The sequence below is a fragment of the Lycium barbarum genome, chromosome 3 (genome assembly GCF_019175385.1).
Source record: "Lycium barbarum isolate Lr01 chromosome 3, ASM1917538v2, whole genome shotgun sequence".
Classification (NCBI taxonomy): domain Eukaryota; kingdom Viridiplantae; phylum Streptophyta; class Magnoliopsida; order Solanales; family Solanaceae; genus Lycium; species Lycium barbarum.
In genome coordinates this window covers 104,038,764-104,055,616 of record NC_083339.1, presented here as the reverse complement: position 1 = coordinate 104,055,616, position 16,853 = coordinate 104,038,764, and the positions used below count along the sequence as shown (strand labels likewise).

The 16,853-nt window shown below is 36.2% G+C and overlaps 1 protein-coding gene across 1 annotated transcript; it reads left to right on the top strand.

Moving 5' to 3' along the window:
* Positions 1–968: 968 nt before the first annotated feature.
* Positions 969–10,314, top strand: LOC132631673 (uncharacterized). Its single transcript, XM_060347341.1, has 6 exons — positions 969–1,383; positions 3,384–3,872; positions 4,100–4,321; positions 4,398–4,464; positions 8,958–9,068; positions 9,600–10,314. Exons 1-6 carry the CDS (start codon positions 1,267–1,269, stop codon positions 9,965–9,967), a joined length of 1,374 nt encoding a protein of 457 aa, XP_060203324.1. The 5' UTR covers positions 969–1,266; the 3' UTR covers positions 9,968–10,314.
* The last annotated feature ends 6,539 nt before the right edge of the window (positions 10,315–16,853 follow it).

Here is a 16,853-nt window from a genome sequence, read left to right as displayed (position 1 = left end):
GAATGTAGATGTCATGTCCGGCCTCGTCGGCCTTCGTTTGATTATGACGCTCTTGTGGCAGCCTCGTCGGCTAGTGAATATACATATATGAAAATATTTGGCCATGCATATGTCTTCTGTTGTATTGGGCCTTTTCTGCGTGCAGGTGTCTTCATGTGTTACAGTGAGATCACATTACAAGCCAGGATAGTTGTTCTGAGATTATGTCAGTATACGCCAGGTGGTACTCGGTCGATAGGGCCGGGTGCCCATCATGCCCCTCGTCGGGTGTGACAATGCTCTTAGTAAAACTGCTTTTAAGTAGAAGCAGAAGCAGTTTTTCTACGGTTGGGGAGAAGCAGAAAATTTGTGCTTCTCGAAAAAAGCAGAAGCAGAAATTAATTTTCTTCAAGACAAAAATATCCCTACTATAAATACATATTACCAAGTATATGTCTCATTAATCAATTAGTGATGAAATCATTGAGAATCTTTGTGATGAAGGATTATACTTATTTTTCTGTTGAATTTTAATATGTGGAATGATTTTGAATTTATTTTGGTGGTATTATTTTAATATATTTAAATCATCTGATGATATTATATTTTGAACTTAATTAAAGTCTTTCATGATAGATATCCAAAATAATTTTTCTCCGTAAAACAATCTTGATAGTAAACATTCATCGATACTTGTCCTTTTTCGTAATTTGATACTTAAAAGCATTTTTTTAAGAAGATTAGTCAAACACAATCTGTTTATTAAAAGCAGTCAACAACACTTTTCAAATAAATTAGCCAAACAAAAATTACTTCTTACCAAAAATACTTTTCTGAAAAACACTTTAAAAAAAAATACTTCTCCAAATAAGCCGTTTTTAACGCTATGCAAAATAGGCTCTAAGATTCCAACTTAAAAAATAAATGAAATTACTGAATCCTAAATGAAGACTTTCCATTAATCGCAGGCAAGGTCTAAAATTATCCCAAAAGCTAAAAAGGGAGTTGGAAGTAAACCCGGTCCAAGCTCAGAGTCGAACCTTTGACACAGTTGGGGTACAAATTTTAAGGTGTCACATTTGAAAATTTATTATTCAACTCCTTTTTATTTTTCAGTCTCCGCACTTTGTTACAGTTCCCAACTCAAGAGATCCACCAACAACAACATTCTCCAACAGATCCATTCACCTGAAATTGAAATCTGTTTGTAGATAAATCAAGCAATGTGGGTGTCTAGTAGAAGTGGGTTTCCTTTATAACTGAATGCAATAGTAAGTTGACCTCTAAATGGAGTTTACAGAAGCTTATAAGCTTACTGGCTCTTATGCTTTCTCACCCAATGCTCGCTTTCTTGCCGTTGCTGTCGATTATCGCCTTGTGATTCGTGACGTTCTCTCACTTAAGGTCTTTTCAATTTTCCTTTTTTTCTTTTGTTATGTTCAGTGAATATTTACATAACTGAATGTTAATTTTGAAGTCGTTGTTTATAGTGACTTAAAAATTCCACGAAATTGGGTATTGCAGGAGCAATGGCAGTTCAAACCTGTTTATTATGTTCTTCAAAAATATCCTAGACAACTGCAGCATTTTAATCTAATAATAATAAAGTCCAGAATTTGACTTTATCATCATATGGCAGCCCGGTGCACTAGGCTCCCACTATGCGCAGGGTACGGGAAGTGCCGGACCACAAGAGTCTATTGTAAGCAGCCTTACATGCATTTCTGCAAGAGGCTGTTTCCACCTAAGTTGCTCAGACTCGGGTGTGGGTATCTGATACGGGTACGGAATCAAGTGTCGGATTCGGCAAAATCTAATAAGATTCAGGGGTGTGGATCTAGCTATGGATATGGGTGTGGGGATTCGGCTAAGAAAATCCAAAATTATAAAAATAGCCCTATAAAGGGAACGACCCCTTGATTTCTTGGTTTCTCTCTGTTTTGCGTGAAACATGAAGCAACGAATAGGAGACCAAAGGACTATAATATTGAAGGCATGCCACTATATCTTAAATCTGTTTTATCTTTCATTTTGAGAAATCAAAATCTCAATTTTACTCCAAAATTTGTCCATGGTCTCCGGTCAAAGTATCCGAAGTTGGTTGACCGTATCCCACACCCGCACCCGTCCCATGTCGAGACGGGTGCGGCATCAAAAATGAAGAGTCCGCGCAACTTAGGTTTCCACGGCTCGATTTGACTTTATCATCATGTTCATCTGAAAACTAAAGTTGTTAGAGATAGGACGTTCTAGCTTATTTAAAGGGCAGCCCAGTGCACAAAGCATCCCGCGTTAGTAGGGACGGGGAAGGGCTGCACCCCAAGGGGTGTGATGTAGACAGCCTACCTTAATGCAAGCATTAGTGGCCGGCTGCTTCCACGGCTCGAACCTGTGACCTATAGGTCACACGGAGACAACGCTACCGTTGCTCGAAGGCTCCCCTTCATGTTCTAGCTCATTTATTTTATATATATGGAATACGTTCACTCAACAAACTGATTGCACAAAAAAATGTATAACATAAATAAAAGTGGTTGTTTCTGTTTGGGATCTCTCTTTATACACACCCCATTCTGTGTCTTTTAACATTTGGCATTGACACAACTAAAAGCAAATGGTTTTATTGTCTCTAGATGTGTGATATCAATGAAAAACTGCTCGTTATGCGTGAATAAGCAGAAGGGAGGTGAAGCACATGAGATGTTGTATTAGTACTAAAGAAGACAGCGAAGAAAAGCAATTTCGTTAACGCTTTCCCTTTGGTTCATTAGATTATTCAGTATGTTAAAAATATTAGGTCAATCTTCCTTGGATAATTTAATGTTGTTTCCCCGAAATGAGAATTTATGGAGAAAATAAATGAAAAAGAAATGGAATTCATCTTAAGTTTATGGACAAAATAGTATGATATTGAGATGAATGTGTTTTCTCTAGGTCACTGGTCATCATCTCCTAATCCACGTTTCGTAAATTGAAGCAAGTCTGCCTTCTCCGGCAACCTAGAACCTAATATGTATCTATTATTCTATATGCATATATGAGTTATTGGGAAACAAAAAAGATATTGCTGAAATTACTCTCTTGTTGAATTTGGTGGTGTTGAACTCATTAATCAAGCTGGTTTTCTTCCTGCTCGAGCCTACTAATTTTTTAGTGTTATACTCCTTAAATCAAACACTGCCAGTTTGATTGCACCCTAGGTTTGTCTTTGATGCCTCAAAAGAACTGATAGCATGTTCTACGTTATAGCTTGGAAGTCATGTCAGCTGAGAGGTCAATAATTTATCAGGCAGCAGATTAGAAAAATGTGATAGTTATGCAAAAGAAAAGAGCTGTTTACTCAATAAATATGCGAGGTAGGTTTGTGATCTCACTGTTATTTTATGTCCATTTTGGGTCTTCAGGTGGTGCAACTGTTTTCATGTCTGGACAAGATTACATATATTGAATGGGCCCCTGATTCTGAATATATACTTTGTGGTCTTTACAAGAAACCTATGATACAAGCATGGTCTTTGACACAACCTGAGTGGACATGTAAAATAGATGAAGGTCCTGCAGGAGTTGCTTATGCTAGGTGGAGTCCGGACAGTCGTCACATACTCACGACATCTGAGTTTCAGCTGCGGTTAACTGTTTGGTCACTGGTTAACACCGCATGCATACATGTCCAATGGCCAAAGCATGGGTCTAAGGGGGTATCATTTACCAAGGATGGAAAGTTTGCTGCTGTTTGCACCAGACGTGATTGCAAGGATTATGTTAATCTGCTATCTTGCCATACATGGGAAATAATGGGTGTTTTCGCTGTTGATACATTGGATTTGGCTGATGTTCAGTGGTCTCCTGATGACAGTGCTATAGTCATATGGGATTCTCCTCTTGAGTACAAGGTAGTCACCATGAGCTGTTTATAGCTTCTCATAGAGTTGTACCTTCCTCGTTTCCTGGAGAAAACCTTTAAAAAATGATCTGAAACTGCTATTTTCTTCAGCACTGTAAAATGGTTTTGTAAAATTATCTTTAATGTGAGAAATATTAAAGGACTTGAATGTTCTGTTTCGTGATAATTTCTTTGTCTTTATCTCCAAGGGACTTTATGTGGTTCGGTTTTGTTTAGGTTCTGATCTATTCTCCAGATGGAAGGTGTCTAGCTAAGTATCAAGCATACGAGAGTGGACTAGGAGTAAAAAGTGTTTCATGGTCACCTTGCAGCCAGTTTTTAGCAGTGGGAAGCTATGACCAGATGTTACGGGTTTTGAATCACCTGACGTGGAAAGTGTTTGCAGAATTTGTGCACCCATCTGCTGTTAGAGGTCCTTGTTGTGCTGCTGTTTTCAAAGTACGCAGTCTCTTGTTTCTTTCCATTGTTTAGGACATTATATAATGATTTTAATAACTTCCTTCTTTAATATTAGGAAGTGGATGAGAAACTCGATATGTCAGAATTATCACTGGGTGATGATTTTGCCCAGTACAGCAGTGGTGAGCACTAGAGTTTTTTTGGTTATATTGTCTTTATCTTAAAAGGTTAAGCATATATTTTTCTTGTGCAAATGCAGATTTTCATGATTTTTGTTGGTCTAATCTTGTGGAATATTTAAGAATACCACTAATTATAGGTCGTAAAATTCGCTGACGCAAAACTCTTCTGAAACAACCAAGTGAAATGACACATCACATTTAGTTGATTTCAAATGGTGCACACCTTGCTGCCTCTGACAATCCTGGTTAAGTCAGTAGAGCATTATATAACTTCTTTATGCATTTACTCGTTGGTCTAATGGAAATTGTGGTTTTCTTTTAATTTTTATTATATATAGGGGAGAGGGGACAGGGAATCTTAGTAGTCCACTCCGGAGATTGTGGTTTTGATAAGCTCGCTAGAGATCTTTTGTTGTTGATAAACTTAGGGATTTAATTACTCCCTGTGTTCCAATTTATGTGACATAGTAATAGTATGAATCAACGTAAAATTTAAGAAAGAAATGAAGACTTTTAAATCACGTGGTTTGGAACATACAATAGCATTTGTGTGGCTATAAAACATTTGAAACTTGTGGCCTTAAACATGCTATAACATTTGTGTGGTCATAAAAACTTCTCATTAGGGGTAAAATAGAAAGTGTAAAGTTAATTGTTTTCAAATTTAAAAATGTCATTCTTTTTGGAACAGACTAAAAAGGAAAATGTGTCATATAAACTAGAACATATGGAGTAACAAATAGTACCAAGGAGGTACTATAGAAGTACAAAAGGGAGCTTCAGGTTCCTCTACATAATTACAACAACATCATAGCATCCCAAAATTCCAAAAGCAAGGCTGGGTTGTCTGACATATTAGACCTACACCATTGTACAAAGATTCTAGACATCTATGCCTTACAAAAGAAGAGTGTTGTATCCTTCCCTCGAAACACCTACCATCCTCTCCAACCATATAGCCCTCATAATTCATAATGGGGTAGTCTTCCATGCTTGCTTCTTACTCTTCTCAATCCTTTGTCCATGCCAACAAGATAGTAGACTTCTCACATCTTGGGGCTTCACCCAAAAGCTCCAAAGATATTCATGAAGAAAGCCCAAATCTACCATCGATAATGAATTTGCACCTAGCGGTGTAGACTAATGGTCAATTAAGTGAGAGGAGAACCATAGGTCTCAGGTTCAAAATCCAAGCGGAAGCAAAAAATACTTGGTGATTTCTTCTCATTTGCCCAAGCCTTGGTGGACAGAGTTACCCGGTACTTATGCTGGTGAGAGGTAACAGGTACCCGGTGGAATAGTCGAGGTGGGCGTAAGCTGGCGCAGACACCACCATTATCTTTAAAAAAATGATTGCTGTTTTCCATTGGATCTTCACATAAAAAATACCTGCTGCAAAGTGAATAGAATCTTCTCAGTAATGCAGGTTGAATTAGACAAGTTTCTTTTGGTGCCACCCATCCAAAGCAAGTTGTTTTGGGTGCTGCCTATTTTCTCCATAACATCTTAGGCCAATTATTCTCCCAGTTCTTAGCGAATAGCGATTAGTAGTTTTTTACAGTTCGTTGATTTTTTTTGTGCTCGTTAGGGATTTTGAGCTTTCACTGTCAAGCTAATGACACATTTTCCAATTCCGACCTAAATTAAATTAACACAATGACTGTATCAACCTGGTCTGGACTTATACTTTCTAATAAGGTGATGAACAGAGACAATTCCTTTTGAAGCAGTGGTATTGTCTTTCAAAGAGCTAATGAAAGTAGATTAGCAAACTAAACATGCCAAGCTTACATTTTACATTCAGCATATTTAACAAGTTTTTCTAGTTGGTTCTATTCTATTATTGCAACTTTGGATCCTATGACTGAATTTTATTTGCTAGTTTAGCTGCAGTTTTCAAACAGTGGTGAAATTGGGATATCGAATGAGGGTCAGAAGCCCCTTAGGCAGGCATCGGAACAAAGATATCCCAAAGAGTTCTAGGGGAAATATAGGGAAAAGGCATAAAATAAATCCTGAACTATGATTGGATTTCCAGTTACACACTCAAACTTTGCAGGGGACCTATTACCCCCTTAACTTTTTTGAAGTGTAATTTTGACCAACCTGAGAGACTAAAATCAGATCTAAATTGTCATTGTAGAGCACGCGCACTGCCATATGGTTTCCACATAATTTTTAATTTTTTCTTTCCAGAATATGATTTTTGCTTCTCTTTGACCAATTTGGAGGATACCATGTTTCTGAAACTGCCATTTGGAGGATAGCATTTGCTGGAGATAATCCGCATTTGCTTCTGCTTTCTATTAGAATATCTTGAATATACCTACGGTTTTCAATATACTTATCCCAAGGCTTTCTAGTTTCATTTCCAAATCGTGCTGCCACTGAATATCAACAGATGAAGCACCACTTTTTGCATTTGTTTCTAGTACAGAGCAGTCATGGAAGTACCACTAAGCTTTTTGTACGACTTTTTGCTTCTTTTTTTTTTCTCCGATCAAACTAATTTCCATTTCAGAAGAGGAAATCTGAAATGGTCAGAGATTTATAAGGATAATGGGGATGGCATCTGAAACTTGTCAGTATTTGAACCGTTTTCGCCGGAGGTAATGGTTGATTCGTCGCTGTTGGATCGGCAGCCCTGTTGGTGTAATTAGCAACGGTGTTGGTAGATTCTTGTTCCAGAACAATTAGTTTCACGTTTCTCCTACCGCCGGGGGAATCGCTTCTTGTGTTTTGCTGGTGAATCATGTTCTTTATTTGGATGCTCTCCAACTAACACATTGATTCATCATGATCAAGAAAAAAAAATTGCCAGAAAAAAAGGGTGGAGTTCCTCGGCGGTGGTAGAGATGGAGGTGCTACCGACGGGTGTGGGTCATGAAGTTGATGGCAAGGATTGTCGGATCTTCTCAAAGGGAAGGAATTTTTTCAACCCAAACAAAATCTTTGAGAGCGGGAAAGGAAGGACAAGAAATTTTTTCTTTTTGGTCATTTTAAATATTTAACACGCTCCAGAGAAGGTCCATCCCATTTCTTTGCCATGTCAGAACTTGGGGTGGTCAAAATTCCACTTCAAAAATGTTCAGGGGGGGGGGGGGGGGGGGGGGGAGGGGGCGAAGTTTGTGTGTGTAACTGGAAATCTGATATAGTACCAGGGAATTTTATGCCTTTTCCCAAAAATATATATTTAAATATAAGTTCTAGAGGGTAAAACATTAAAATGCAAAATGTATTTGCTTTTGTTATAGGCCTAAAATAAATAAACAAAAGTGTTCCTCTCTAACTGCTTAAGTTTTTTGGATGAGGTAGTTACCTAATATAATTCAATATGGTACTAGCACAAACATATATTCTAAGTTTGAATCTTACCATCATCCATCAATAACAGGTTTTCCACATGCTTGGTTCATGAAAAAGAGTCATGCCTTAACATGAGGAGATGTGATGCAAACTTAAAGTAAATAAATAAAAGTATTCCTTCTCTAACAACTTAAGTTTTTTCTTTTTTTAAATAACCGTGGTGTCCGGGCCAGCTCTCGCGCACCTCGACATTAGCTTATCTTTTGTACAATTGTAATTTTTCTTATAAGGATTGTACAACTATATTCTTTGTGATGTAAGCAAAAGCTGTTGTAACGTTAGCACTCTCTGCCGGTGTATTGTATAAATCTTATCAATTTGAAGACACCTTCAACATATGTTGTCTTTCTTTTACTTATTCAGGTTGTATTTTGACATCACGTCTCCAATTACATTTAGCTCCGTTTGCTTTCCAAAACCAATAAAATGATGCTAGGTTTCCAATCCATGTTTGGTTTCTTGGTTTTGAATAACTCCCAAACAGTTCCAACTTTTATTTTTTATATAGGTTCCCATATTTTCAAACTATTTTTTTGGCTTCTCGGCAGGTTGGACCTTATGGCTTCGCAGGCCCGTCCCTCCTTTTTCTTTCTCCGTTTTACCTTTCCTCTTTGTTTCGGTCTAAATAGGCAGCATTTTTTTTTCCTTCCATTTTTGACTTTTCGGATTTTTTTAGAGACAAGATTAATAGCCAAAAAGACATTTAGTTAATTCTTCCTGTACGTAACTTTATTTATATACATACACACTCACACAATGTTTTAAGGCTTTAGTGATACTGTTTCATGAGTTTACTTACCCAATCCAAATACAATAATTTTTTTAAATGGACTCTTCTAAGATCACTTCCAAACACGCGTATCCAGAAACCAAAGCTAGAACTGATCTGCCAGAATAATAAATGTCAATCAACTGCTGCAGACAAACTTGTCGTAGGTATGATAGGTAGTCCTTTAACAATAGTACCAGTTTCAAAAAAAAATGATAGGTAGTCCTTTTGTAAAGCGTCACACTGGCAGAAATGACAAATTGGTTGCGGATGTACTGAAGATTTCTTTTATATTTTAAGTATTTCCTTTTGTTGAGAACATATAAGATTTTCAGACCAATTTCTTCCCTTTTCGCAGATAATGCTTCGGAGGTACATATTCAAGTCAGATACAATGTTTTGGAGATACCTATCAATCTTCCCTCTCAGAAACCTCCTGCAGATAAGCCAAATCCCAAGCAAGGAATCAGTAAGTCTTTGGTTCAAATATTTTATTAAGTGAGAAATAACATCACTATCTTTTGTCTTCCTACTCTTAATTGTTCCGGTTTATTTATGAATGTCACCCCAAATATGGAAAATGTTTAATAAAGTTGAACGATTGGATATTTGTATAGGAGATATTGTCATTTAGCATCTTTTCAGTGGCCATGCAGTTCCAATTTCTTGTTTTCTTTCTTGACAATTTCAAACGTTTATAGTAACATTTATTGGGTTGAGTGATTAGTTTGATAATGCTCTAATTTCTGAATGAAAACTGTTATAGCTGTCTATTTGGTGAGAATCTGATCTCTGTCAAAAAACAGCTGTAGCAGCCTAGTAGCTTTATTGTCAAGGATTGATGCAGAACCTTTCTGAATTATAGATCTATGATCCACAAGTAGAAGCTTGTTTTGGTTGGTTAGCATATCTATTGAATCTCCTTAAGAAAAGAGAAACTGCTCTCAAGGCCCACAAGTGAGTTCTTTTGTTAACTACCATATGCGAAAATTAATTGCAGGCCTCATGTCATGGAGCAGTGATAGTCAATATATTTGCACTCGCAATGATAGCATGCCCACTGTACTCTGGATATGGGACATAAACCATCTTGAGCTAGCTGCCATCTTAGTTCAAAAAGATCCCATCCGAGCTGCAGCGTGGGATCCCACATGTCCACGTTTGGTTTTATGTACTGGAAGCTCCCACTTGTACATGTGGACACCTTCAGGTGCTTATTGCATAAATGTTCCACTGCCTCAATTTGCGGTAATTGATCTGAAATGGAACTCAGATGGGAGCTGTCTTTTTCTCAAAGACAAGGAGTCATTCTGCTGTGCTGCTCCGGAGATACTGCAAGAATCCAGTGATTATAGCTCTGATGACTGATGCTTCCATCATACACATTATGAAACTCTATGGAGCTGAATTTGTTTTGTTCATCATACCTCCCAAAGTGAATCATTCCTCAAGGTGGCAGCTTATCATTTTTCAGTTTGCACTTTAACGTGGAAGAAAAGGTAATCTTAGGTTGTGATAATCTTGATTATTTGCATTGTAATGGTGTATATTTGAGATCCAAAATAGTAGGACGGATTTTAGAATCCGGATTTGTAACGTTATCTCCAAATAGACGGTCAAAGGGGGTCTCTAGAGTGCTGGAGATCAAATTTAATGTATTAATACCTTTTGTCTAGTTAATGCGCGATGCCTGAAGCACAACTATTGCCATCTTATGATGGAGTGTTTGATCCCATCTCAAACACATAAAAGTTTCTTTGCTCACTTGCAGCGCTTCTACTCGAGTTCCCACTGTAGGATTGAGTGAGGTTACAAGATATCTGCTGCTACTACATTTTTAGATTCATTCATCTATTATGATGGAAGATGGCGTAAAGTAGTTGGTTCAAAATCAAGCCCCAGCTCACAGTGAACAGTTGAAATCTCAGGGCAAAAGTAATTTTAAGTGGACATATTGGCTTATCTGAAGTTTCATTCTAAAGTCCGATAAAATTAATAGTAGTAGTTCATGTTTCTTTTTCCTGTTTTGTACTTAAATATGCTAAGTTAAACAATATCCACTTTTTGGTTTCTTAAAAGAGAATGTGGGACAAAACCTGCAGTTTCTTTATCCCGAAAATAAAACGGAGAAAATTAACTCCTTGATCTTCTCCTTATTGTAGGAGATGTATATATATTGGAGTTATAAAACTACAGGAATGGATTATAGATCACACTACTTTTTTTTTTTAATCTTGGGATGATGGTGTCCTGCCCAACTGAATCTGCGAGACTACCTACTAAAGTTTACAGTCACAGGTGTTTAATAAATCTTCCCCCTACGAGCGAAGCAGATGAGCTTGCAATGAGTATTTGTAACTGAAATTTGAATTTGAGATCTCACGAGGCCACCAAGTAGTTGCATAATGCTGCTGCCACCTGCTTTGTGGGTGAATCATTCGTTATCCTGACTTTTCTCTCTTGGAGGTCCAGAGTCCAACCATTTGCAAGTTTTCAGATATCATGTATTAGCCTCTTTAATGTTAAAAAAATTTCATACTAGAAATGTCTTGGGGCGCCCTAGCGTCACACTCTTTTCTTAATGAGAATATAATCACTAATTAGGCAAACAATAGGGTACTCGTCCTAGTCTAACTTCAGTCACAAAGATATCGCTGCTCCCAAAATTGACTTTAGTCACAAAGATATGGCTGCTCCCAAATTTGAGAAGTACAGAGACAACTTTAATTTTGGACTTAGATTCAGACTTATATTGTAACATTTGCTTGGAGGGGAACAACAAAAGAATTATCAAATGAATTCATGTTGGGGAAAATAACTCAAGTTTGACCTCAACATTCTCATTATTCTCTAGTTGATAGTGCAAAAGTTGAATATGATAATTGTCCATGATTATACTTTGAAGAAATATAGTCAAACTAAGCTTTACACTAAGTACATGCATATTTCTACTTCTTTCATTTTAAAATAACCTTCAGATAATTATTTTGCTTTAGTGAAGCAAAATTTTCAAATATTGCCACATAGAATGTTCCCTACTTAATAAAACATTTTTTTGCGCGGATTGCCCTTCTTTTGGGGTGGTCTTTAAATTTTACCCCTCATATTTGTAGTATTTAAATTTTGTCCCTCTTTAAGTTTTGCCCTTCGCTTGAAAAGGTGGACTGTTATACCCCATTTTAAACGGGTCAAATCGGAGTACAACATATTGGTGATTCCCAAATTATTTAACTTAAGGAGTCGCCACCTAATTATTTTGACGGTGAATTAGGGCACCTAATTATTAACTAAGGCAAAGCTAAACTAAATCTCCGTTAATGGTCTGCTTAATGATTCTAGGTAAGGGTTCTTGGTTATCCTAAAGAGAAGGGGTTAGGCATCCTTTAAAATTCGCTAACTACGATTAACCGGCCAAATTTAGGTTATTTAATTAAGACTAAAAAAAATACAAATATAACATTTTAAATGCTTAGGAAAATAGTTTGTAAATGTTACCAAGATTTCAAAAAAATGGAGAATATAAGACGGCTATTTAAATTAAATAAGGTAGTAATTTATAGAAAAGACTTTAGCCATATTATACTAAAAATGTGTTGGATTAGTCAATATACTAATAGGCATTTGAAACAATTCAATGATTGAGTATCAATTGATTTTAACTGCTTAAATTTATTAAGTGACAAAATAAGGTATAAACAAATTAGCTTCCTACAGTTATGTGAAAAATAGTTTAAAAATACAACTATCCTCTTTTATGAAAAATTGGACCTTGTTTGGAAAGTAAGGATTTAAATTAAATTTAGGAAAAGATTCATCTCCAACCACTACTAGGAATGATCATTTAACGCCATAAAACTTTAAAAAAAAAAAAAAAAAAAACTTATAAAATAATGTTAGGCTATAATTTGAAGTAGGTGGATAATTTTGAAATCGGACTTAATTCTTAATTGGATCACTCAACCCATTTTAAACTTGTAAAAGAATAATTAAAAGAAATCTTGAACCGACGAAATAGGCCAAATTGTTAAACCTTTAAATACGTTATTTCGAAGGCAAACTCAAACTCTAACTACCCATTATCACTTAACTATTCCCATATATTCCCCCAAGATTCGTCTAAGCTAAGAAAACAAAAACAAGGTAAAATGTTAGTCATGCAATACACATCAAATACACAAAAAGAAAATAAAATAGAGGGGACAAATATAATTAAATGGGTTTGGCCCATTTTATGCTGCTGCGATCTGTTCTGCCATATGAGCTTCGGCCCAAAATCCTTTTTTCTATACTGCGGATAGGAGTTGACTCGAGAGGGATATCACGTTGGGCTTTAGCCCAACACCGAATGCGGGAGGAAGACGAGCCCATCGAACTCATACGAGAGGGTCATGCATAAAATGAAAGAAAAAGGATTAGTAAAGTGGGGATTTACAAAACCTGTATTTCAAATAAAAAAGAAAGCAATGGCCGAAACAAAATAGAAACATCACGTAAATAATAACAAGAGCAGGACTTTGACATACCAACTTAATAGAGCAACTTCAACACTCGAGACAAACAAGCGATTTATGTATACAACATGTATATTTAAGTATACCTCGTATATACACATTCATAAGGATACTTAGAAGGTTAATATTGGAAAGCTTTTGCCCCCGTCTTCCCGATGTTGCACAAGTTCCAAGGGATTTCCAGGAATCCCAGGCATGGCTAACACCGGGGAGGATTTAAGCTTAATCCATAATGACCAACTAATCTCCCCATAAACGTATTAACTAAAGTATACTGGTCATATACATAAATACACATGACTCAATCAAACACAATATGCTTATAATGTAAGAATCATAAAAATCGAACAGACAGCAACACAATATGCCTTACAGATCTGATCCTATACTTCCTAAATCTTTTACGAGGTAGTTCAGGGACAAAGAAGACAGCAACCCAGCACTCCATAGAATATTTACTAAGTACAACAGTCCATTAACAACTTCACAACTTTTAATTAAAACAGTGGACTGCTTTTAGTTAACATATTAACAGCTTCCAAACAAACAGTAAAAAAGAGAACTTCAATAAGTGCAGCAGTCCAGCCCCCTATATTCCTCTCGAAATAATTCAAGTCACGCAGAACAAAACAACAAACAGGCAGATGTGCATCATATGCAGAACTCAAATAAAGCATATGAGGAATATTCATGCATCTACACGATCGAACTAATGCATACTTGCACCCATATAGAGATTCAGAAATCAGGCAGGGTATATTTTGCTGTATAAAAACACTTAAATCTCACATACATCATAGCTAAGTATCAGTCAAACATGCATAACATGTGGAACTCAAGGTATTTATACATACAAACTAAACATGGTGAACTTAAGCTACTACAGAAACAGTTGGTTCCTTATAACTAAATGGGATGGATCAGACTAAACCCAAAAATAAGGACTTAACAGCTACAGACTGAACATGATAAAATTGATATTTCATGAAATAAGAAAACTAAAAAAAAAACACATTAGGCCTGCTACAACAGAGGCAGTAAAATCAGACATTCTTTTTCACTGAAATAGGATAAAACTAGTCAAACAAAGGAACATAAGATCAAATACCATAAATTATAGGACAAAACTAAACTAAGATAGGAAAAGGAAAGCACAACATGATATGGCTAAGTTTAAACAGGAGTAAGGATCATTCTGGTTCTATAGTGTTTGAATCTATTTCCTAGCACATTGTTGAAGTGTAAGTCTCATGCAAATCATCAAAGGAAGAGAGTATTTCAAAGTTGAGTAAAACAAGGATTAAATATACCCTAAGCATGCCAAAGACAACTTTAAACACATAGAAACATGGATTTAAAAAAAAAAACTGTCGAAATCAAACATTTTAGAGGTCCAGCCTATTTGAACCAAAATCCTATATGCATATCTAACCCTCAATTCAAACAATGGACATATACAAGACATAAGAATGGATTAACAGATCTATCACATGTGTTTATATGCGCAAATATAGCCTAAACAAGTATGACCATGCCTTCAAATCATCTAGATAGATCAATCATAGCACATAGCAGTCCAAAACATGCTCAAAATCAGACATTTACAACAAACATTTACATACACATAGGTTAACTAGACCAACTTATATTAAGAAACTAAGCTAAGGCTATCATGAGATCGGATTGAAGAGGCATAACTATCAACAGACATGTATTCCAAGCCAAAAATACCATATAACTAAGTAAAACAGAGCCTAATTATATGCATACCAACAGATTAGAAACCAAATATTGTTGACATAATCATCCACACATGGACTCATGCGAACAAATAAATACTAATAAAACTGAAATTAAACTAAACTAAAATAAGACATAAACATATAGATACTATCAACTACTAAACTAAACTACGACATGAACATTATTAACTACTAAATCGAAACTAAACTAACTAAAACATGAACATGCGTAATGCTACTAAGCTACTAAACTGAAATTCAACCAACTGAAACAACAAACATATATGAACACATAAACACTTATTAAACTACTAAAACTGAAATTAAACTAACTAAAGAAGGATTGTTTACCTTTTTCGAGTGCAGCAAACCGGGGTGCGGGGTCTTGGATCTACACTCGATTATTAAAAACTTCGAATCTTGAATGTACTCAAATCCGAAATATTGACAGATACAAAAGAGAATGAAAGCTTAATATTTGAATAAACACAAAGAGATATTAGAACTAAGGAGGGTTAAACACTTTCAAAGGTAAAACAGCGACTGCTCCAAAAAAGACCCCTCAAAATAGCCTCACGCGTTTGTATTTATAGTATCAAGATAGGGTTTTCAGATTCGAAGTTTTTAGGCGGGATTCCAATCGCCTAGGGTTTTTAAAACGAGTCAAAAATGGACCCGTTTAAATCTAAATGTTGAAGGGGTTTATCGAGCAGATCTTCACGTGACTTTGACTTGAGTATTACACCAAAATGGTTCGACCACTCTGGTCTTGGAGGATTATGCTGCGTCTCGAAGCAAGAATGGGAAAGCCTTTTCCCTTTCAACGACAGAACAGCGCAGGTAAAGCAGACGTAGAGATAATTTTTGCGTGGAAATGGAAAGACACGACTGTTCACGGCTAAAGAGAGGGAGACGACTTACTGAAAATGGAGAGGAAGAGAGAGGGGCAGGGGGGGGGGGGGTGCGGCGTGAAGGGGAATAGGGATCATTTAGGTTTAGGTGATGAATAAGAGTAGTGTGGGCCGGGTCGGTTCGAGTAGTGGTCCGGGTCAGGTAAGTTTAGACGAAATGGGCTGGTAATTTTGGGTTGGGTATTATTTTAGGTGACAATGGGCTGGTCCGAAAAAGATTCGTGGGTTGATTGGGCTCGGATTTGGGGCTGATGTGAGGCCTTCTTGGACTAAAAATATATTTTCTTATACCGCTTTGGGCCTCTAAATTTAAATAAAGACCTTTTCAATTAATTACATATTAACGTGTGCTAAAATATTACTTACTATAAAATATTTATTACTCAGATAAAATTATACGATGTCGTAATAGTCGTGCGATAATATTTTAAAGTTTAACAGTAAGTAAATACTATTGCTTAATTGCGTAAAATAAATGTGATGCGTGTGTGCATAAGACGGTAAATAAAAAATGTTAAGAATGATTATAATGCAAATCATAATAATAATGGTAATAATAATAAAATAAATAGTAATAATAATAATAATAATGATAATGATAACAACCGTAATAATAATGGCAATAGGCAATGACTATAATTGGATAATAACAAAAAGAGGTATTAATTAAAACTAAATTGTAATAATCGTTCTTAAATTATCAAAAATATTAGAAGCGCAAAATGACTATTTTGGGAAGAAAGGCGGGACAAAATTGGGTGTCAACAGGACGAATACCTGAGATTCTGAGTTCGAACCCCTGCTCAGGCATAAAATTAAAAATAATTTCGCAAGGCAAGGCTGGAGAACGTGTATGCCGGATCCGGGATACACGCCTTAAGTAAAAACTAAAGTTATGCCCCATAAGACAGAACTTTTCCTTAAGGCATAATTTAGTTATGCCTTATGGGGCAGACTTTTAGTTAAGGCATAACCAAAAGTATGCCCCTTAAGGCAGAATTTTTCCTTAAGGCGTAGACTTTGCCTTATAAGGCAAATTTTTAGTTATGCCTTAAGGAAAAGTTCCGCCTTATGGGGCATACTTCCTTAT